This window comes from Chlorocebus sabaeus, chromosome 1 (genome assembly GCF_047675955.1).
Source record: "Chlorocebus sabaeus isolate Y175 chromosome 1, mChlSab1.0.hap1, whole genome shotgun sequence".
Lineage (NCBI taxonomy): Eukaryota > Metazoa > Chordata > Mammalia > Primates > Cercopithecidae > Chlorocebus > Chlorocebus sabaeus.
The window spans coordinates 16,867,636-16,891,639 of record NC_132904.1 but is presented as its reverse complement, the minus strand read 5'-3'; the positions used below and the strand labels follow the sequence as shown (position 1 = coordinate 16,891,639).

At 38.0% G+C, this 24,004-nt stretch overlaps 2 protein-coding genes across 2 annotated transcripts; one reads left to right on the top strand and one right to left on the bottom strand.

Moving 5' to 3' along the window:
- Nucleotides 1-3,254: 3,254 nt before the first annotated feature.
- On the bottom strand, nt 3,255-4,282 carry LOC103235848 (olfactory receptor 4C13). Its single transcript, XM_007998979.3, has one exon. The coding sequence runs from the start codon at nt 4,249-4,251 to the stop codon at nt 3,322-3,324; it is 930 nt and encodes a 309-aa protein (XP_007997170.1). The 5' UTR covers nt 4,252-4,282; the 3' UTR covers nt 3,255-3,321.
- Nucleotides 4,283-21,616: 17,334 nt separating this feature from the next.
- Nucleotides 21,617-22,613, top strand: LOC103235842 (olfactory receptor 4C12-like). Its single transcript, XM_007998975.3, has one exon. It carries the CDS (start codon nt 21,702-21,704, stop codon nt 22,611-22,613), a length of 912 nt encoding a protein of 303 aa, XP_007997166.2. The 5' UTR covers nt 21,617-21,701.
- The last annotated feature ends 1,391 nt before the right edge of the window (nt 22,614-24,004 follow it).

Below are 24,004 nucleotides of genomic sequence, written 5' to 3'. Positions count from 1 at the left end.
CCTCTTTAGCTGGCAAAACAGGTTCATCTTTTCTCTATTCCATCTCAGTATCTTCCTTCTGAAGCAGAAACGGAGTTTCATCCATGACTCTTTTCTCTCTAATCTTCATCCTGTATCAAGTTCTTTTCCTTAAAATTCATTAATGTATCTTAAACTGTCTCCATTGCTCTGTGTTAGTTTGGGTTTCTTAGATGCAGATCTGAGATGAGAATTTTCACGGAAGTGACTTATAAGGAAAAGGGGTTAAGGGAAGCTAGCTATGGTAGAGGGAAGAAAGGACATGATCTCAACTGGAGTCTGGCTTCAGATGTGGTCTCAACTGAAGTCTGCCTTGAGTCTGGAGCCATTGAAGCTCTGGAGGATACATTGTATTATACAACAACCTTTTAAACTTTCATGTCTGTTAGTCATTGGCCACTGCTGGGCCTTGACAGTGGGCATAATCTTCTGGGTGTGGCACCTCCCATTTTCTGTGGTGCAATTGTCCAGGGAAGGGTGGGACTGTGAGCTGTAGCAGCCCAGACATAGCAGGTGGGGCAGGAGTTCACTTACCAGGCAAAGGGCATTTGAGCTGGATGCGACAGTATCCCTAATACTCGGTGTCTCTTGGGAGTCACCAAAGTTCAGACCCCCATTTATACACCTAAATCATTATAATTACCTCCTAGTTGCTCTTCTCTTGGGAGGCTTGACCCTTCAGTCCATTTCCCATACTGTAGCTAGAGTTATCATTCCCAAAACAAATCCAAATACATTTCTTGCTAGTTTAAAAGTACTTTCACTATGTTCTCCATGGTACTTAGTATTTAGTTTTAACACAATTATGAGACCCTTTTGATCTTACAAAGCATCCTACTTTCCAGCTTCATGTCTTGTATTTTCCCTTTTACAATCTCAGTGTCCTACACTGGCATACAATGGGGTTCAATAAATAATTGTTGAATGAATAGATAAATTGATAATTACAGTCATATTGAATTATTTGGGTATCCTGCTTACTCTTTCTCATCTTCTGGCCTTTGTTACTTATTCCCTCTCATAGATGCACTCTTAGCTCAACCTTATGCCCACTCATTATGCTGATTCCTTTTCTCCCTTTGGCTTCCTTTTTTTTTTCTTTTTTCTTTTTTGAGACAGAGTCTTGCTGTGTCAGCCAGGCTGGAGTGCACTGGCGAGATCTTGGTTCATTGCAACATCTGCCTCCTGGGTTCAAGTGATTCTCCTGCCTCAGCCCCCCAAGTAGTTGGGACTACAGACATGCACCACCACGCCCAGCTAATTTTTGTATTTTTAGTAGAGGCAGGGTTTTGCCATGTTGGCCAGGCTGGTCTCGAACTCCTGACCTCAAGTAATTCGCCCTCCTTGGCCCCCCAAAGTGCTGGGATTACAAACGTGAGCCACTGTGCCTGGTCAGCTTCTGTTTTTGATGTCTTTTCATCTAGGAATTCTTTTTAGATCTCCTAGGTCTTTGTCGTGTGTCCTTCTAACATGCTTTCACAGCACTCTGTAATTCCATGATCTTACTATTTATAGTATTATGTTGTAATTCTCTGTTCTCTTCTTGAAGTCTCTCAGGGTCCTAACTTTTGTGAAAAGAGGACCCTGGTTTCTCTTTATTCACCACTAAGCCCCAGGAACTATCGATGTGCCTGATACGTTCCTGGGGATAAAAAGTATTTGTTGATTAAGGAATAAAGAATGCAAGGAATAAGTGGAATACAGTTATCTTGAAATTGCTTTGTGTGTAGCTATATAATTTGAAAAACAGTTTTTAGACTGGGTGTGGTGGCTCACACCTGTAATCCCAGCACTTTGGGAGGCTGAGGTGGGCAGATCACTAGGTCAGCAGATCAAGACCATCCTGGCCAACATGGTGAAACCCCATCTCTACTAGCCAGGCATGGTGGCAGGTTCCTGTAGTCCCAGCTACTCGGGAGGCTGAGACAGGAGAATCGCTTGAACCCGGGAGGTGGAGGTTGTAGTGAGCCAAGATTGTGCCACTGTACTCTAGCTGGGCAACAGAGAGAGACTCCAGGTCAAAAACAAAAAACAAAAAACAAACAAAACAGCTTTTAATATGAAAGTGTTACCAAAAAGCAAACTGATTAATAGAAAAATATAAAGAGCCCATATACATAAGATAATAAAATCTTACTGGGGGTAGGAAAAATATCAAGATAAACTTGATCATATGCTGAGAATGCAGTTTCAATTTCTTTCTCATTGTTTCAATAAGAGTGAAAAAATGTAGTTTCCTTGTGAGGTCCAACCAGAATTCTTAGTTTGAAGGTAGAAAAAACTTTCCTAGCCTCCACTACTACTTTTGCTTTATATTTTATTGAATTTATTCATTTTCATTAATCCTTTTATTCATTGATTCTATGTTTATGGTATACCAGACATGGTACCTTGTAGGAACTATTGTTATCTATCAGGCGAGTATTTTATGGAGTATAACTGTATATTTAATAAATAGAAATTTCTCCTTGATATCAAAATATCTTCTTTATTTGAACCATCACTCTTTCTGGTCGATTACCAGTATAAAACGGGTAACGTAAGTAATACAAAATTGTTCTGAAGCCTACAAGGACATTTGGAATCATGGTATAAACTTCATTGTTTGCCCATCAGATGCTAAATAGTTCTTTGCTTTTATAGCCCTGAAGTAGTTAGATAATGTAATGTTTCAGAAAACAAAGGCCATCAATTTTGATATACAAAAATGAAACAATTATTAATGAAAAAGTTATATTTTTAGTTAATGAACTAACATATACAATGTGTCTGGCATAGTCCCTATCTCAATAAATGATAGCTGTTATGATGATCTGATCTTTCTGTCATCATTGCCTGGCAGGGTATCATGGTAGTTAAGCACATGGTTTGGGAAATCAGTGCGATTCTGGTTACTGTCTATTTGATATTTCTATTTTGACACTGTCAACTTCTCTAAGTTCCCTCTTTGGTAAATGGGGATAAGAGTAATGCCTCTCTGTTTTTTACGGACATTATTACTTAATATAGATATATTTATTACTTATTTTACATTTATTAGAAGGAAGGCCTATGAGTTTCATACATATGGATGAAGCTGGTGAAACTAAGCCCCAAATTGGTAGAATTTTCCCAGTTTGTGAGAATAATACATGGTTAGGTTTTCTCCTTTTTCTTGAACCCATTTTGACTCCCCTCAAGGCATAATGTATTGACCATAGTGGTTAATTATTTTATTTATCCAATCAGTATTCCTTGCTGCCATTACCCAAAATGTCCTTTTGACCCTTGCCTCAGTCGAATCGTGTTGGGCTCCAGTCACACTTATTTGACACTTGAAATAACTTTCCTACTACACAATTTCCTAATGGCATTTTTCATGTGAGCATTCCTCAAGGTGTAGATTAAGGGGTTTAACATAGGAGTTATCATAGCGTAGAATACAGCAACTGCTTTATCAATGGGCAAAGTAGCTGGAGGTCTCGTGTACACAAATATGCAGGGCACAAAGAATAAGATGACAACTGTGATGTGGGAGACACAGGTAGAGAGGGCTTTCCGCCTTGCCTCTAAGCTGTGGGTCCTTAAGGAGTACAGTATGACCACATAGGAGACTAGGAGCAAGAGGAAGTTTAACAGGCATATGAACCCACTGTTGGCAGCTACGAAGAGCCCTAGAGTGTGGGTATTAGTGCAGGCAAGATTGAGCAGAGGGTTTAGATCACACAGAAAGTGATCTATGACATTAGGACCACAGAAAGGTAACTGGAAGATGAAGAGGATCTGTATGGTTGCATGAAGAAAGCCTCCTACCCATGACACTCCCACTAGCAGGTTACACACACACTGCTTCATGATGGTGGTATAGTGCAAGGGCTTGCAGATGGCCACATAGCGGTCATAGGCCATTACAGTAAGTAGGATGACCTCAACACCTCCGAAAAAATGTTCTCCAAAGACTTGAATCATACATCCATTGAATAAGATAGTCTTCTTTTCATAGAGTGAATCTGTGATCAGCTTAGGGGCATTGACAGAGGAATAGCAGACATCGATAAAGGAGAGATAGGCCAGGAAAAAGTACATGGGGGACCTCAATGATGGGCTGGCAATTATGGTGACCACAGTGAGCACATTTCCTGTCATGGTGGTGATATAGATGACAGAAAACACAACAAATATGATTTTCTGCATTTTGGGGTTCTCTGTAAGCCCCAGTAGAATAAACTCTGTCACATTGTTTCTATTTGCCATTATTTCAAATGATGGTTAATTACATTACCTGAAAAGAAAACAATTTTTATTAATACATCTTTAAATTTGTTGAACTTCTCCATTGTAACATGTAATATAATAAATTCTTGGATTCTACTGGGTTGTGATTTGAGGATTTTTTCTGACGTAGGAAAAAAGTTTTGAGTTTTGGACGTTTACTCAAATTGCCTCCCTGGTGAAGACTGTGCTAAGAGTTTTGACATAAGAAACTTTTGTGGCACACAGGCAGGAGACCATCTGTGAATACTTAATCATCTGAAATGACTGAAAGTTGAGTGATTGCACACATAGTGGCAACTAAGCCTGAAAAGATTATAGAATATATATGTAAAGCACATGAATGCAAAGCTCAAAATTTGCTTTTTTTTTTTTTTTTTAGAAAATAATGAAATGTGAAATGTTATGCACAATATGAGTGAAATGCTACAGAGGAATCTGAAGAAGGGGAATTCTTGGGATATATCTCTAGTGAAGGTCTTTGTGTGTTTTTTTATGATGTGGGCTGAGATCCAGTAAGGAGCTGGAAGCCAGATAATGGAACTTAGTTAGCAGACTATTTAGAGTAGTTGACATAAGAATAATAGTGCATTTGTGATGAAAATATAAAGAAAGAATGTAAGAGCTGCTATAAAAGAATTCACAATCTACTGTCTAAGTCCTATTAACTTTATAATAGCTAATAATATACACCTTAATAATTGCTATGAGCATGACATTGTAGAATGCGCTTTGCACACATGATCTCATTTTATCAATTTTACAGATGAGGACACAATCTCAGTGTCTAATATTAATAGTTATAGTGTTAATATTAACTAGTATTTACTGAACATAGCATGTTTCAAGTGCTTTTACAGACATTTGCTTATTTAATCCTCACTGAAAACCTATGTATTAGTTACTATTGTCTTTTTATACTTATTTTACACATTAGGAAACAGAAGCACAGAGAAATTAAGATTCCTCCCAAGATTGAGCAGATAATCAAGGCTGAACCCAATATTAAGTTTCAGCTTATGCTTGTTAATTTTTTCCCTCCAAAGTCTTAACTCACGCTTTACATTGTTACAATAAACAATGTTGAACTGGTAATTTCCCTTTGATATGGCCATAATTTTGATAATTAATACTACTTCAGGGACAAGTTTATATGAAGCAGCTTCATCAGCAGACAGACACACAGACACAATGATATATTGAAACTCCTAAATATTAAGAAAAATGTATTACATTCATTGAAGGGCTGTTTTTGCTTAGTCTCTATGTCAGCACTATCCATTCCTTCTCAACCCCTTCCAAAGCATGGGACCCTGGCCAGAATTTTCTGCAAAGTGTTAAAAACCATTATCACAATAGTTAAGGGTGTTAGTTTGAGAATCAGAAAGACCAGATTAGAATCCTTGTTTTTCCACCTATAACTTCTTTTAACTGTGGTATATTTCTTGGCACCTTACATCTTAATCTTATCATCCATAAAATGATAATAATAATATTCACCTCACATACTGTTATGAGAATTAATTGGGAGAACATATATGAATATACTACTGTTAGGGACATACACAGGACTTTCATTTACTTTTATGGCTGTATAAGCCTAGGAGGCACGATAAATTGACAGTGTGATCAATATAATACAGAGAAACACTTGACCATGCATTAAGCTCACGAAGAAAGATCTCCAATTTTCCTTTCCAAGAAGCTACAGGGATTTATATTATTCATAGCAAGTGATCCCAGGAAAGTTTCTCCATGTTGGTGGTTGGACTAATCAGCTGATGATTTGCCGTTTAATATTTATATTTGCGTCTTGTGTGTGTGTGTGAAGTGTGTTTAAATTTTGTTTTAGTCCTCATAACTTGTCTCACTCACTAAGGAGGTGTCTCATGGCAAAAGTATAGTACCTGATATCAGAGAGATGGGTTCTATACATTGCTTAATCTCTGTAAGCCTCAAATATTTCAACTGTCAAATTGGGTTACTGATATTTACCAACTACCTTTTGAAGAATTGGAGTGAGAATGCAAGACTCTATTACTCTATTTGAAAAGTGTTGAAAAATACTGATTACCTTTCCTCTTGTATCTTCTGTTGCTATTAAATGAACTAGTATAATACATTAACAGAAGGGGCTTTGAAGTCTGCATTTTTAAGAACTCTATTCAAATCTTCTCCCAGCAATGACTTGTACTATAGAATAAAAACAACTTTCTCATCTATAAACAATTTTCTCATCTATACAATTAAAAAATAATGTTTCGTTCACACACACAAAAAAGAAAAATACTGATTCCTATATATACAAAGTAATAATCTTTGGTAAGCTTCAGCACTATTGAAAAACTTACCTTAGTAGTCTTTGATGATCTTAATGATGTTTAGGGGTGCTCAGACACAATCTTATTTGAAACTATCTTTTCTTGGAATAAGTAAGTTTCAATGTGAAAGGTATTTCACCCTTCAAAAGAGCTTATTCAGATGATTCAACATCAAATCAACAGTTGTTAAGAAAGTCTGTTTGTAAGTCTAAATATTTTCTTCTAGCCTAAAGCCTCTGAACATTTTCACAAAAAACTGCTCTTCTTTACATGGCTCTGGTCCCCTCAGGGCAAGATGAAGAAAGTGTGGAGGAAATACATTTAAATGAGTCACTCAGCTCATGATGAATCTTGCTCTGGAGATGCGAACAACAACAAAAACAAACCATTTTTACCTTGTACTGCGTGTGTATTTAAAGAGGTTTCTACAAAGAATCAGAGACCTTATCTTGTAGCTGTTGCTTTCTCTCCCAGGAATTATCTCCTTTGATGGAAACACTTTGTCTTAGAAGCAGATATCCTGGAGAGACATGTTTGAAAAATGCCCATCCTGAGTGGGGAATTGAATTCTCTATATTTAAAACTTAAGCCTGTGAGAGTCCCTTTTTCCTGTGTGAACCCAGGTTTCTAAGAAAGCTGAATGCCACCTAAATGGCAAGGTGGCATAATTCCAGAGTGGGCACCTCATGTAGTTCCCCTGTTGACTCATGCTACAGAAAGAGCTGCTGTTTTTTCATCTAATGTAAAACCTTTTTTGGAAAATGTTATTGATTGCTTGAGATCTAGAGCACTGAGGGCATGAAATTAATGGCAGCCATTTTAAAGGACTTGATTCCAAATGCTCTTTTTCTTTCCCTCCTCCTACTTTATTGAGGTATATTTGACGAAAAAATTTTTATATTCAAGGTGTACTACTTGATGATTTATATATGTATACATTGGGTAATGATCACCATAATCAACATAATTAACATGCTCATCACCTTATATAGTTAATCATTTTTATTGGTATGGTGAGAAGCTCTACCTTCTTAAATCTACTGTACTATATACAAAACTGTAGTAATAACTATAGTCACCTTGCTGTACCTTAGCTCTAAAACTTATTTTACATAAATGCAACTTCATACACCTTGACCAACATTCCCATTTCTCCCTGCTCTAGCCCCTCACAACCCCCATACTATTCACTGTTTCTATGAGTTTTATTATTTTAGCTTTTACATATAAGTGAGAACATGCAATATTTGTCTTTTTGTGCCTGGCTTATTTTGTTTAGCATACTGTCCTGCAGATTTATCCATGTTTCTGCAAATGGAAGAATTTCTTTTCTTTTTTTTGATTATTATACTTTAAGTTCTAGGGTACATGTGCACAACGTGCAGGTTTGTTACATGTGTATACATGTGCCATATTGGTGTGCTGTACCCATTAACTCATCATTTGCATTGGGTATATCTCCTAATGCTATCCCTCCCCCCTTCCCCACCCCACAACAGGCCTCAGTGTGTGGTGTTCACCACCCTGTGTCCAAGTGTTCTCATTGTTCAATTCCCACCTATGAGTGAGAACATGCAGTGTTTGGTTTTCTGTCCTTTTGATAGTTTGCTCAGAATGATGGTTTCCAGCTGCATTCATGTCCCTACAAAGGACATGAACTCATTCTTTTTAATGGCTGCATAGTATTCCATGGTGTATATGTGCCACATTTTCTTAATCCAATCTGTCATTGATGGACATTTGGGTTGGTTCCAAGTCTTTGCTATTGTGAATAGTGCTGCAATAAACATACATGTGCATGTGTCTTTATAGCAGCATGACTTATAATCCTTTGGGTGTATCCCCAGTAATGGGATGGCTGGGTTAAATGGTATTTCTAGTTCTAGATCCTTGAGGAATTGCCACACTGTCTTCCACAATGGTTGGACTAGTTTACAGTCCCACCAACAATGTAAAAGTGTTCCTATTTCTCCACATCCTCTCTAGCACCTGTTGTTTCCTGACTTTTGAATGATCGCCATTCTAACTGGTGTGAGATGGTATCTCATTGTGGTTTTGATTTGCATTTCTCTGATGGCGAGTGATGATGAGCATTTTTTTGCGTGTCTGTTGGCTGCATAAATGTCCTCTTTTGAGAAGTGTCTGTTCGTATCCTTTGCCCACTTTTTGATGGGGTTGTTTGATTTTTTTTGGTAAACTTGTTTAAGTTCCTTGTAGATTCTGGATATTAGCCCTTTGTCAGATGAGTAGATTGCAAAAATTTTCTCCCATTCTATAGGTTGCCTGTTCACTCTGGTGGTAGTTTCTTTTGCTGTGCAGAAGCTCTTTAGTTTAATTAGATCCCATTTGTCAATTTTGGCTTTTGTTGCCATTGCTTTTGGTGTTTTAGACATGAAGTCTTTGCCCACCCCTATGTCCTGAATGTATTGCCTACGTTTTCTTCTAGGGTTTTTATGGTTTTAGGTTTGACATTGAAGTCTTTAATCCATCTTGAATTAATTTTTGTGTAAGGTTTAAGGAAGGGTTCCAGTTTCAGCTTTCTACATATGGCTAACCAGTTTTCCCAACACCATTTATTAAATAGGGAATCCTTTCCCCATTTCTTGTTTTTGTCAGGTTTGTCAAAGATCAGATGGTTGTAGATGTGTGGTATTATTTCCGAGGGCTCTGTTCTGTTCCATTGGTCTATGTCTCTGTTTTGGTACCAGTACCATACTGTTTTGGTTACTGTAGACTTGTAGTATAGTTTGAAGTCAGGTAGCGTGATGACTCCAGCTTTGTTCTTTTGACTTAGGATTGTCTTGGCAATGCGGGCTCTTTTTTGGTTCCATATGAACTTTAAAGTAGTTTTTTTCAAGAATTTCTTTTCTTTTAATGCTGAATAATATTTATACATATATATAAAATCACTTTTCTTATCCATTAAGTTACCAACAGGCAGTTACGTTGTTACTATATCTTTGTATTGTGAATAATACTCCAATAAACATGGAATACAGGTATCTTTTCAAGATACTGATTTCATTTTCTTTGAATATACAACCAGACATGAGATTGCTGGATCAGAAGCTTTCTAATTTTGGAGGGAACCTCTATATTGTGTTCCCAATGGCTGTACCAATTTACATTCTTGCCAACTGTGCACAAGGGTTTTCTTTCCTCCACTTCTTCACTAACATTTATCTTTTTTTCTGACATAGCTATCCTACATGTGTGAGGTGATATTTCATTGTGATTTTGATTTGCATTACTGTAATAATAAGTGATATTGAGTATCTTTCATATACTGGTTGGACACTTATATATTTTCTTTTGAGAAATGTTTATTCTCATTCTTTGTCCATTTTTAATTTTGTTGCTATTGAGTGGTATGTGCTCCTTTTGTATTTTGGATGTTAACTCCTAATCATATACATGGTTTGCAAATATTTTCTCTCATTCCCCAGATTGCCTTTTCACTTTGTTGATTGTTTCCTTTGCTGTGAAGAAGCTTTTCGTTTGATGCAATACTACTCATTTATTTTTGCTTTTGTGACCTGTGCTTTTGGTATCATATTAAAATATCATTGCCCAGACCAAAATAAAGATTTTCTTTCTCCTGTTTTCTTCTACTGACCTTATAGTTTCAGGTATTGCATTTAAGTTCTCAATCCATTTTCATTTGCTTTTGGTATATGGTGTGAGATAAGGGTCAAATTTCATTCTTCTGTTTGTGGATATTCAGTTTTTCTAGCACCATGTATTGAAGAGACTCTTCTTCCTCCTACTGTGTGTTCTTGGCACCTTTGTTAAAGATGAGTTAATAGATGTGTATGGGTTTATTTCTAGGCTACTTTAGAGTTAGAATAGTGTATCTTTACCAATGAGTTTATGCTTTCATATGTTTTCATGTTGTTAGTTAGTGTCCTTTCATTTCAGCTCACTTTTGTTTTAAGCATGAAGAATTTCCTTTAGTATTCCCTTTAAGGCAGGTCCAGTGGTGATGAACTCCCTCAGATTGTTTGGGAAAGTTTTATCTCTTTTTTATTTCTGAACAGTTTTGCTGAGTATTCTGTGTTGACAGTTCTCTTTCTTTCTCTTTCAGTACTTTGAATATATTATCTGACCCTCTCCTGGCCTGCAAGGTTTCTGCTGACAAATCTGCTAATAGTTTTATCGTTCCTTTGTATGTGATAAGTCAGTTTTTCCTTAATGCTTTCAAATTTCTCTCTTTGTCCTTAACTTTTGGCAATTTGATTCTGTTGTGTTTTGATGAAGACATTTTTATGTCCTAACTTTTGTAGTTCTTTGGGCTTCATGGGTCTGAATGTTTATATCCCTTCCTACATTTGGGGACCATTTTCTTTATTATCATTTCTTTAAACATACTTTTAGCTTCTCTTTCTTTCTCTGTTCCTTCTGGGTAGCCCATAATACTTACACTGACATACAGGATGGTGTTCCTGAAATACCAAAGGGTTTTTAAACTTTATTTTTCTTTTTTTTTTCGCCTCTGAGTGAGACAAATTTCAAGCGATCTGTCTTCAAGCTTGCTGATTCTTTCTCCTGCTTGGTTGAGTCTGCTTTGCAGCTCTCTCTATTGAATTTTTCAGGTCACTGTTTGTGTTCCTCTCTTGAATTTCTGTTTGATTTCTTTTTATGGTTTATATATTTTTTATTGAACTTCTAATTTTGTTCATGCATTATTTTCCTAATTTTTAAAGTTGTTTATCTGTGTTATTATGTATTCCCATGAATTCTTGAAGACAATTATTTTGAATTCCTTGTCAGACTGTTCATATATCTCCATTTCTTTAGGGTCAATTACTGTCGATTTATTTATTTCCTTTGGTGGTACCATGTTTGTCTGATCCTTCATGATTCTTATAAACTTGCTTTGGTATCTTTGCATTTGAAGAAGTTGTCATCTCTTCTAGCCTTTACAGTCTGGCTTCTGCTGGGAAAGTCCTTCACCAATCAGCTTGTCTAGAATTCCTATGTGAGCCAACAGTTGAAGACACTATGGGCAGGTTGACTGTGGAGGTCTCTAGGCAGATAACCTTGCTATCTGTTTCCACAGGGTTAGAATTAGAGTCCAGTGGAAACAGACCTGACACATGGGTCTGCAGGTGTGAGCCTGGAGCCTGGGTCCACCAGGGTGAGTTTAGAACCTGGGTTTATGTGGGCTGGCCTGACACTGGAACAGGCCTTGAGTCTGCATTTTTGAGGGACAGCCTGGAACTGGGGTCGGGTGTGAACTGAGTCCTCCATGGTGGAGCTGGACCTGTGTTAAGCCTAGTGCCAGGGTCCATGGGTACTGGCCTTCCACAGATGCTCACTGGGGCAGACATGTAGGTTGAATCCATAGGGGTTGGTCTAGTGCCTGGTTTGCATTCCTGACCTGGTGCTGAGGTGGTCCGATAGCCTATTTTCATGAGGACTGGCCTGGTACTGAGGCAGGCCTGGAACCTAGATCCACATAGCCATCTAACCATAGAATAGACCTGGAACTGGGGCCAGTCTGGCAGTGGGGTGGGTCTGGTTCCTGCATCTACATGAGCTGGCCTTGCAAAGGGGCTGGCCTGAAGCTTTAGTGTGTGAAGGGGTGGTGTGACACTGGTGCAGCCCTGGTGACTTATCTACTTGTGCCAGCCTGGCTTTGAGTTAGTGAGGGCCTAATTGGTACTAGGACTGGTTTTGTGCCTTGGTCTAAGAGAGTTGGCCTAGTGCTGGGTGGTTTAGGAGCCTGGGTCTGTGGGAACCTGCTCTGGCTCTGGGGAAAGCCTGGTGCTTAAGTTCATGCAAATAGGCCTTGTGCTTGAGACTGTCGGTGCAGGCCTGAATAGGCATCTGCAGTGAAGCCAATGCTCACTTCACTTTTCTTTTCCACATAGGAGAGCCCTGGGACAGAGAGGGTCTCTCTCAGCCTTGTGTGGCATGGGCTTGGAGAATGGGTGACTTGGGTAAAGCAAAGCTGTTCTTCCCCCATTCAGTGCGTCTTTTCTTGATTGTGCATTTCACTTGGGTATGATCTAGAACTCTTGTGAAGGTATTTTCATGTGCAGGTGGGATATGTATATTGGTGTTTCTGTGAGGGAATGTGATGTGGAACGTCCTATTCTATCTTTTGACATCGCTCCCTTTGTGCATTTTTAATTGAGTTGTTTGTCTTTTTATTTTTGAGATGTAAAGAGTTCTTTACATATTTTTATACAAGATCCTTATCAAATATATGATTTGGAAGTATTTTCTCCCATTTTGTGAACTGACTTTGACTTTCTAGATAGTTTTCTTTGAGGCACAAAAGTTTTAAATTTTGATAAAGTTCAATTTGTCTATTTTTCTTTTGTTGCTTGTTTGTGGCTGTATTTAAGAGACCATTGTCTAATCCCAAGATCATGATGATTTACCCTCTGTTTTCCTCTAATAGTTATATGGTTTTAGATTTTACATTGGATCTTTGATTCATTTGGGATTAATTTTTGTATATGGCAAGAGAAAGGGATCCAAATTTATTCTTTTGTGTTTGGGTATCCAGTTGTCCCAGTATCATTTGCTGAAGAGAAAATTCATTTTCTACTAAATGTTCTTGACTACTAGTATTGTCACCTTAATTATATTAAGTCTTCCATCTATAAACAGTAGATGGGTTTCTGTTTATTTTGGTCTTTGTCTTACTTCATTTGTGCTGCTGTAACAAAATACCACAGACTAATTTATAAAAAACAGAAATTTATGTCTCACAGCTCTAAAAACTGGGAAGTCCAAGATCTAGGTAGCAGAAGATTTGGTGTCTGGTGAGGGCCCGGTCTCTGCTTCCAAGATAGTGCTTTGTTACTGAGAGGGCAAAAAAGAGAAGAACACCATGTAAAGTCTCTTTTATAAAGGTATAAATCCCACTAACAAGGGCAAAACTCTCATGACCTAATCACCTAAAAGTTATACCTCTTAATACTATTGCATTCAGGATTTTCAACATAAATTTTAGAGGGTAAAAGCATTCAAACTATATCAACCTTTTATGTATCAATTCTTATGTATTTTATTGTTTCTGATGCTATTTTAAATGGAATTGTTTTATCTTCAGATGGTTCATTGCTAGTGTATAGAAATACTGCTGGTGTTTGTATGATGTTGACCTTGTATCCAGTACTAAAGTGCCAGCACTAATAGCATTTATATACTAGTGACAATATACTACTTTGAATAAAAGTGATTATTTAAACTCTTATTTTAAGTGCAGGGGTACAAGTACAGGTTTGTTATACAAGTAAACTTGTGTCATGGGGGTTTGTTGTACAGATTTATACATTACCCAGGTATTAAGCTTAGTACCCATTAGTTATTTTTCCTGATTCTCTCCCTCCTCCCACCTTTCACCTTCTGAAAGGCCTCAGTGTGTGTTGTTCCCTTCTATGTGTCCATGTGTTCTCATCACTCAGCTCCCACTTATACGTAAGAACATGTGACATTTGGTTTCCTATTTCTGCCTTAGTTTGCTAATGATAATGGCCTCCAGCTCCATCCATGTTCCCACAAAGGACATAGTCTTATTCTTTTTTATGGCTACAAAGGATTTCATGGTGTATATGTACCACATTTTCTTTTTTGCTTTTATTTATTTATTTTTATTTTAAGTTTGCAGATACATGTGCAGGATGTGTAGGTTTGTTACATAGGTAAATGTGTGCCATGGTGATTTGTTGTACGTATCAACCATCACCTAGCTATTAAGCCCAGTATGCATTAGCTATTTTACCTGATGCTCTCCCTCCCCCGTCTACCAAGACAGACCCCAGTATGTGTTGTTCCTCTCCCTGTGTCTATGGGTTCGCATTGGTTAGCTCCCACTTATAAGTGGGAACATGCGATGTTTGGTTTTCCATTCCTGAATTAGTTTGTGAAGGATAATGGCTTCCAGCTCCATCCATGTCTTTGCAAAGGACATTGTTTCATTCCTTTTTATAACTGCATAGTATTCCATGATGTATATCTACCACATTTTCTTTATCTGGTCTATCACTGATGATGGACATTTAAGCTAATTCTGCATCTTTGCTATTGCAAATAGTGCTGGAATGAACCTATGTGTGCACGCTTTTTCTTTTTTTTGTGAAGAAGTCTTGCTCTGTCACCAGGCTGGAGTGAGGTGGCGCAATCTTGGCTCACTGCAAACTCCGCCTCCTGAGTTCAAGCAATTCTCCTGCCTCGGCCTCCCGAGTAGCTGGGACTACAGGCATGCACCACCATGCCCAGCTAATTTTTGTACTTTTAGTAGACACGGGGTTTCACCATGTTGGCCAGGATGGTCTCGATCTCTTGACATCGTGATCTGCCCACCTTGGCCTCCCAAAGTGCTGGGATTACAGATGTGAGCCACTGCGCCCAGCTGTGTGCATGTATCTTTATAATGGAATGATTTATAGTCCTGGGATAAGTCCAGTACTGAGACTGTTGGGTTGCTGGTATTTCTGTCTTTAGGTCTTTGAGGAATGGCCATGCTGTTTTCCAAAATGACTGAATTAATTTACACCTCCACCAATAGTGTATAAACATCCCTTTTTCTCCACAACCTTACCAGCATCTATTATTTTTTGACATTTTGCTGATAGCCATTCTGACTGGTGTGAGATGGTATCTCATTGTGGTTTTGATTTGCATTTCTCTAATGACCAATGATGTTGAGCTTTGTTCTGTATGTTTGTTGGTCACATGTATGTTTTCTTTTGAGAAGTGCCTGTTCATGTCCTTTGCCCATTTTTTAATGGGGTTATTTTTTTCTTGTAAATTTGTTTAAGTTCTTGTGATGGTTAATACTGAGTATCAATTTGATTGGACTGAAGGATGCAAAGTATTGATTCTTGGTATGTCTGTGAGGGTGTTGTCCAAGGAGATTGATATTTGAGTCAGCAGGTTGGGAAAGGCAGACCCACCCTTAATCTGGGTGGATACCATGTAATTAGCTGTCAGCATGGCTAGAATATAAAGCAGGCAGAAAAATATGAAAAGACCAGACTGGCATAGCCTCCCAGCCTACATCTTTCTCCTGACTGGCTGCTTCCTGCCCTTGAACTCTGGACTCCAAGTTCTTCAGTTCTGGGACTTGGACTTGCTCTCCTTCCTCCTCAGCTTGCAGACAGCCTATTGTGGGGCCTTGTGATCATGTGAGTTAATACTTAATAAACTCATTCATATATTTATATTCATCTGTATATCCCATTAGTTCTGTCCCTCTAGAGAACCCTGACACCCTGACTAATACGGTTCCTTATAGATGCTGAATATTAGACCTTTGTTGGATGCATAGTTTGGAAAAATTTTCTCTTGTTCTGTAGGTTGTCTGTTTACTCTGTTGCTAGTTTCTTTTGCTGTGCAGAAGCTCTTTAGTTTAATTAGATCCCATTTGTCAATTTTTGCTTTTGTTGCAATTGCTTTTGGCATCTTTTTCGTGAAATGTTAACCCATGCCCATGTCCTGAATGGTATTGCCTATGTTGTCTTCCAGGGTTTTTATAGTGTTTGTTTATATGTTTAAGTCTTTAATCCATTTGAGTTAATTTTTGTATACAGTATAAGGAAGGGGTCCAGTTTCATTCTTTGGCATAAGGATAACCAGTTATCCCAGGACAGTTTATTGATTAGGGAATCCTTTCCCCATTGCTTATTTTTGTCAGGTTTGTTGAATATCAAATAGTTGAGTTGTAGGTGTGCAGTCTTATTCCTGGGCTCTCTGTTCTATTGGTCCATGTGTCTGTTCTTGTACTAGTATCATGCTGTTTTGGTTACTGTAGCCTTGTAGTATAGTTTGAAGTTGGGGAGTGTGATGCCTCCAGTTTTGGTCTTTTTGTTTAGAATTGCCTTGGCTATTTGGGCTCTTTTTTGACTATTTTAAAATAATGTTTTCTATTTCTATGAAGAATGTCAATGGTGGTTTAAAATAGCATTGAATCTATAAATTGCTTTGGGCAGTATGGCCATTTTAATGATATTGACTATTCTTATCTATGAGCATGGAATGTTTTTCCATTTGTTTGTGTCATGTCTGATTTCTTTGAGCAGTGGTTTGTAGTTCTCCATGTAGAGATGTTTCACCTCCCTAGTTAGCTATATTTCTAGGTATTTTATTCTTTTTGTGGCAATTGTGAATCAGAGTTTGTTCATGATTTGGCTCTCAGCTTGACTGCTGTTGATGTATAGGAATGCTAGTGATTTTTGCACATTGATTTTTGTTTGTTTGTTTTTGTGTTGAAACTGAGTCTTACTCTGTTGCCCCAGCTGGAGTGCACTGGCATGATCTTGGCTCACTGCACCCTCCGCCCCCAGGGTCAAACAATTCTCCTGTCTCAGCCTCCTGAATAGCTGGGATTACAGGCACCTGCCACCATGCCTGGCTAATTTTCATTTTTAGTAGAGAAGGGGTTTCTCCATGTTGAGCAGGTTGGTCTTGAACCCTTGACCTCAGGTGATCCACCTGCCTTGGCCTCCCAAAGTGCTAGGATTACAGGTGTGAGCCACCATGCCCAACCTTGCACATTGGTTTTGTATCCTGAGACTTTGCTGAAGTTATTTATCAGCTTATTGATTTGTATATGTTGCTTACCCAGCAATCCCATTACTGGATGTGCTTTCAGACTGAGATGATGAGATTTTCTAGATATAGGATTATGTCATCTGCAAACAGGCATAGTTTGACTTCCTCTCTTCCTATTTGAACGCCTTTATTTCTTTCTCATGCCTGATTGTCCTGGTCAGAACTTCCAATACTAGGTTGAATATGAGTGGTGAGAGAGGGCATCCTTGTCTTGTGCTTCCAGTTTTTGCCCATTCAGTATGATGTTGGCTGTGGGTTTGTCACATATGGCTCTTATTATTTTGAAGTACGTTGCTTCAATACCTAGTTTATTGGGAGTTGTTAATATAAATTGATGTTGAATTTTATTGAAAGGCTTTCCTGCATATATTGAGATAATCATGTGTTTTTTTTCTTTAGTTCTGTTTATGTAATTATATTTATTGATTTGTATATGTTGAACCAACCTTGCATCCCAAGGATGAAGCCTACTTGATCATGGTGGATAAACTTTTTGATATGCTCCTGGATTCAGTTTGCCAGTATTTATGATTCAGTTTAGATTAGAGACTGGTCTGTGTTTATCCAATGTCTATGTGCTTTCTACTGAGCTGTCTTTGCTTATATGTAGGTGAATCAGTTGTAATTGGGGTTTTTTACTGGCTTGATGCATTTTGACTTTTCTACCCATGTAATTTACAGCTAATTGAGAGTGACAACGAAGTCATCTTGTGCACTTGAAACTGCCTTGGGAAAACTGCGGTTGATTAGATTTAGTTCAACACAGGGTGGAACTACAAATGTATGAACTACAGTGCCAACAGTGGGGTCACATAGATTCCCTGCTCGTTGTTCAAATGATATAGTTGAGCTTAATTCCTAAATTTATTAGCCATCTAAAGACCTTACTTTCCTATCTAATCTAGGCTTTGAACAATAGTTTTTGCTTCAAATTCAATATTACTTCCTGACGATAATCTTTGAATGTTCCACCTCATCCCAGTTTAAGCCATATCCCCATTACACAGATGTATAGTGCTGTGTCCTTTTTGATAGTCCTTATTACTCTTTTCTTTTTAATAGTTATATTCTTGCGTCCTGAGGGCTGATACAATTTCTGGGCTGTTGAGACAGACACATTTAATTTAAACATCAGTTGTGCCACCTGCTCTTTTTGCTCTTGTATATTTACTGAAACTCATAGTGCCTCAATTTTCTTATCTGTAAAATAGGAATAATAATAGTACCCATCAGAAAGAGTATCCCATATAATGTGTCTAATATAGGGGTTGGTATTTAGCACTCAAGAATTGGTTACTGTCATTATTATTGAACAACATTGTGCCTCATACATTTTTGATGTTGAATGAACCTTTGTTGAAAAACAAAAAAGAAATAAAGCATTCGTGTTCTGACTGAAGCCAGATGATGATCCTAGATGAATTTTAACCCTTGTCAGAAATGTTTCACTGGCAAGACGTATAGTTGAAAGAAGAGATAAGCATGTAGTTGCCATTTTGGCAAAGGCCAGTGAAATTAATTGCTCTTTCCTTGAGTAAATTGCTCTTCCCTTGAGTAAACAGCACAGATGTGAGTTTCCCACCTGAATGACACTGGTGACTCTATATTGTGAGAACTGAAGGAAGTCGAGGAGGGTGCAACTGTGAAGATTTCTGGGCAGAGCTAATCACAAAGACATTGCCTCTCCCTGACATACTGTGGGTCTTGAGATTGGTTCTACTGAAATTTTGGAAGAAGGATGGCTGAATTCCAAGGACCAAACTATGTGGCTAAGCACTGAGCATTGATGCTCTGAAAAAATACTTGGAAGAATTGGCTGCAGGAGATTTCTCATCCAGGAGACCTTTAATCAACTTCTGTCTTGGTAATTGGATTTGTTTTTCTAGTTTTAACAATGGCAGTCTAGTTCTTATGTCCATATCAAGGCTTTCAGATCAGATTCTACATAAAAATTATAATGCCTCTAAGATTTCTGTGAGTCCCATAGAGGTGTAAAGGGGCTAGAGCTACTGAAATCATCCCACTCTTTCCCAAATCCAAATTCCATTTAAGCACAACATGAATGTGTTTACTATCTGTGATAATTTATTATCTGAACAAGTTCAGGCCAGAGAAGTCCTAGACACATGTAAAATTGATATGTAGGAGAAACACAGTTTTTCTTCTGTTAAAGTTTACTTCAGGTTTTTTTTTTTTTCCTGGAAACACTATATATATATATATTTTATATATATATAAAACAAATTTGCAGTAAGTTTATGGTAAATTAACATGACCATTAATTGCACACACACTAAATTGAAGAAAACCCTGATTGACTTTAAGTATTGTTGAGTTTGCAAAAAATTAATTGATGACAAGTGAATAGTTTATAGCCCTTAATAGTGAGTTGTGTAAACTTTTCCTGAAGAGTTTGTAGTAAGAACAACTTGTGACTTATATAATTATAGGTAGGCCCTTGTTGATCTTAAGGGTGACAATCAGCAAGTGAGTTTGATAAAAAGTTTAGGTTTCAAGTACAACACCTGTTTGAAATGTTACACCACACCTATTCAATAAACAATCATTCTTAGGTGACTGTGTGTATGTCCATCTTTCTCTTCTTTCTTTTTTTTCTGAGACAGAGTCTTGCTTTGTCATCCAGGCTGAAGCACAGTGGCATGATCTTGGCTCACTGTAACCTCTGCCTTCTGGTTTCAAGAGATTCTCCTTCCTCAGCCTCCCGAGTAGCTGTGATTAGAGGCATGTGCCACCATGCCCAGCTAATTTTTGTATTTTTAGTAGAGACGGGGTTTCACCATGTTGGTCAGGCTGGTCTCCAACTCCTAATCTCAAGTGATCCACCTGCCTTGGCCTCCCAAAGTGTTGGGATTACAGGGTGTGAGCCACCTTGCATGGCCTCTCCTCTTTCTTTTGTTCTTTCCTCTTTTTTATTGGTTTCAGCTTTTCTCCTCATCCTATTCCTTCTTTCTCTCTCTCCTCCTTTCTCTTCTCTTCTTCTTCTCCATCTCTGTTTCTGTCCTGTCTTCTTCTCCCTTTTTTTCTTCCCTTCTCTCTCTCCCTCTTACTTCCTCTCCCCACACCCTTTTTCTGTAAATGCTTTATAATATGTAATATTGGTCATCATTGTAGATATGAAAATGCATCCTCAAAGCATTTATTTTAATAGTGAAATGGGTTTAATGTTTCCTGGAAATCCTCACACTCAGTCATAAGAGTCAATTTTGGAAGGAGTAAGTTTTCTCTGTATTGAAAAATGGATTTAACTAGTTAATTAATTTATGAAAAAATAGGTTATAAATCCCACAAACAAGTAGAAAAGTAAAGAATTATGAAATCATCATGTTAAATATTCTTTTAATAGCTTGCTGTATTGTCTTCTTTTTTAATCTGCTGAGTTTTTTGATATTTATTCTTGTTTTCCTTGTTCTGTTTGTCTTCACTTGGTTAGCTTAAGTTTTCAGAATGTTTGACTTTTGGAGATTTAAGAAACAAATTTTGAAGTTTTTTTCAGTGATACTTCCATGAATCAATAAAATTGTATAAAAACGATAATATTAAGTTTAAAATTATGTCATTTTCCCAACAATCCTGAAAGGTATATTTATTCTTCCTTTTTGGCAGATGAAAAACATTGAAGCACAGAGACATAAAATCCATTAATATTATTTAGTAGTTAGATTCAGGACTGTAAACAATATATTTGGATTTTAGGTCCGTTTCTCTTTCTTTAGTCTTTTATACATTTCTAATTTCCCCTTCTCCTTTTTCTCTCCCACTCTTTTTTTTTTTGCTTCTTTTTTTTCTTCTCTCTCTCTCAGTTAATGCTTTATGAGTGTTTATGTTTTTGCCAGCACTAGGGACACAAAAATTAATATGACTAGGTTGTAGTAGGGCAAGACTTTTGCTCCAAGAACCCATAGTGTTGAACACAGAGAGATGATCATGAGGCTATGTGTACTGTAATGGCCATTCAACATGGCCTTTGAGGTTGGACAAGTGTAGCAGCACCATTTTCAGCCTTGAGGACACCAAGAAGCTTCCAGATAGGCAACATGGAAAAAGGGATGGCTCATGAAAGAAAGAAGCTCTCTATGTGCTTGGTCTTGTTGTATGACTTAAAATTGGCAGAGCAAATTGGAATTTTCTCTGGTAAGTATGTGCACCCATTGTCAGGTGAAGTATATCCATCTTGGTGTACCCGTAAATGGGTTACACATATGGCCACATCATGGAATGGCTCTTGAAACTTGACATTCTGTATTTTTATTTTCTGATTGTAAAAGTTACACATTTTTACTGTAGAAAATTAAAAACAAACCAGAAAATTATAAAGAAGAAAATGCATACTATTAATACTTACATTGTCAAATGTCAAATAGAAACAAACAATTGACATGGTTTTGTGTTTGTTTTTACTTACTGTAAAGCTAGAAAACATATGACATCAAAGATATATTTATTCACTAAGTGAAAGCCTTATTGTTGAGGATGAATATGACTTATTTTTCAGAGCAGTCACCTGTCACCTGAACACAACTGATGATGAGGATGAATAATGTGACTGAGTTTATTCTCCTGGGCTTGACTCGAAATATGGAGCTTCAGAAATTTTCATTTGTTGTGTTTTTGATTGTCTACTCGGTCACCTTGGCAGGCAACCTGCTCATCATCCTTACCATTAGCACCAGCAGGTCTCTGGCATCTCCCATGTACTTTTTCCTGTTTTACTTATCCCTCATGGATGGCTGCTGTTCTTCATGCATGACCCCCAAAATGCTAGCTGATACTCTTTCTGTGAAAAAAACCATTTCTTTTAGGGGGTGCATGACTCAAGTCTTTGCTGGGCATCTTTTTGGTTCTGCTGAGATTGTGCTTCTCACGGTGATGGCCTATGACCGCTATGTGGCCATCTGTAAACCCCTGCACTACATGACCATCATGAACCAACAGGTGTGTAGACTCCTTGTGGGAGCAGCCTGGGTTGGAGGCTTTGTTCATGCAACAATTCAGATCCTTTTCACAGTCTGGCTGCCCTTCTGTGGCCCCAACGTCATAGACCACTTCATGTGTGACTTGATCCCTCTGTTGAAACTTGTCTGCATGGACACTCATACCCTTGGTCTCTTTGTTGCTGGCAACAGTGGATTTGTCTGCCTGTTGAACTTTCTCCTCTTGATTGTATCTTATGTGGTCATCCTATATAATCTGAAATCTCACAGCTTGGAGGGGAGGCGCAAAGCCCTCTCCACCTGTGTATCTCATATCACTGTAGTCATCTTGTTCTTTGTACCCTGCATATTTGTGTATCTACGTCCAGCGACCACCTTCTCCATTGACAAAGCGGTAGCTGTGTTTTATACCATGATAACTCCTATGTTAAACCCTTTAATCTACACCCTTAGAAATGCAGAGGTGAAAAATGCTGTGAAGATGTTCATGGTTAATATGTAATTTCTCTGCCACTGCTGTGATATGTAATACTCTGATCTGACTGGAGTCTGTAAGATTTTTGGGAGCTGGAGCACCTCCTAACATGCTCATTGCTGTATTTCTCTCCTCCTGGTTTTCTGATCTCCTTTGGCCCTTTGTCTTCTGGTCCTTGAGGCTGATTCATTTGTCAGTCTAATTCTATCATGACAAACCCTGTTTCAAGGACCCAAGAGTGACTTTATTATGAATCTGAAATCAACAAAACAGGCAATTAGAATATGGATAGACAAAATAAAGTGAGAAATTTGTTCAGAAAAGGTAGTATGGTGCAGAGGTAAGAACAGATTCTAGAGTCAGTTTCCTGGGTTTGACTGTGACCTAGGAAAGTTATTTAACTTGTTTATTCTCACATTTTCTTCATTTGTAAAAATGGTAATGATAGTATCTCTCTCAAAATGTCATTGGGACATTTAAAATGCGTTAGTATTTGTTAAGTGTTTATAACAGTATGAATGGTAAATATTGCAAAAGTGTTTTTTGTTTTTTTGAGACAAGATCTTGCCTTGTCACCCAGGCTGGGATGCAGTGGCATGATCTCAGCTCACTGCAGCCTTGACTTCCCAGGCTCAAGCCATCTTCTCACCTCAGTCGCCCGCCCGAGTAGCTGGGGCTATAGGCATGAGCCACCACAGCTGACTTACTTTTGTAGTTTTAGTAGAGGTGAAGTTTCACCATCTTGCCTAGGCTAGTGTGGAACTCCTGGGCTCAAGTGACCTGCCCACCTCGGCCTCCCAAAGTGCTGGGATTATAGGAGTCAGCCTAAAAGTATTTTTTAAAAGCCAAACATATTGACTAGTGCTGACCCAACTTCCATTTGAGGCCAATTTTGCCTTATGTCTCCTTCAGAACTAGCAGGATGTTTGTTTTTTCTGGATCGGGATTTTATGGGTCTCGCCCTGGTCCTTGCCTCCTTAGCTGGAAAAGATACCTTCACGTGTGACCAATATTATGTCATATAACTGTTTCCTTGGACTTCAGGCAAGGATATGATTGACTTTTAGGGTGATTCTTTAACCTCTGGAAGTCCTGTTAACAGCAGAGTTTTGGATGATGTGGAAGAATTTGACTGTGGTGTCAATAGAGCTAGGATGAAACTCTATCTCACTAGTTCACGTAACATTGTATGTATTTCACATCTCTCAATATCTTATTTTAATCTTTGTTTATATGTACAATGAAATGGTAGTACATATTTCATAGGGTTATTTTAAGACTTAGATGAGACGCTATGTGCAAAGTGTCTAGGATAGTACTTGTCACTCAGTGGATGCTTAATAAATGTCACTGTTTTTGTTGCCTTTACTTCATCAGTGTCTCATTTCTGTCTGCTTTGGAAAAAAAACTACATGATT

Coding starts and splice junctions, on each gene's coding strand:
- LOC103235842 (XM_007998975.3), top strand. CDS start 21,702: ATGATGAGGATGAATAATGTGACTGAGTTTATTCTCCTGGGCTTGACT.
- LOC103235848 (XM_007998979.3), bottom strand. CDS start 4,251: ATGGCAAATAGAAACAATGTGACAGAGTTTATTCTACTGGGGCTTACA.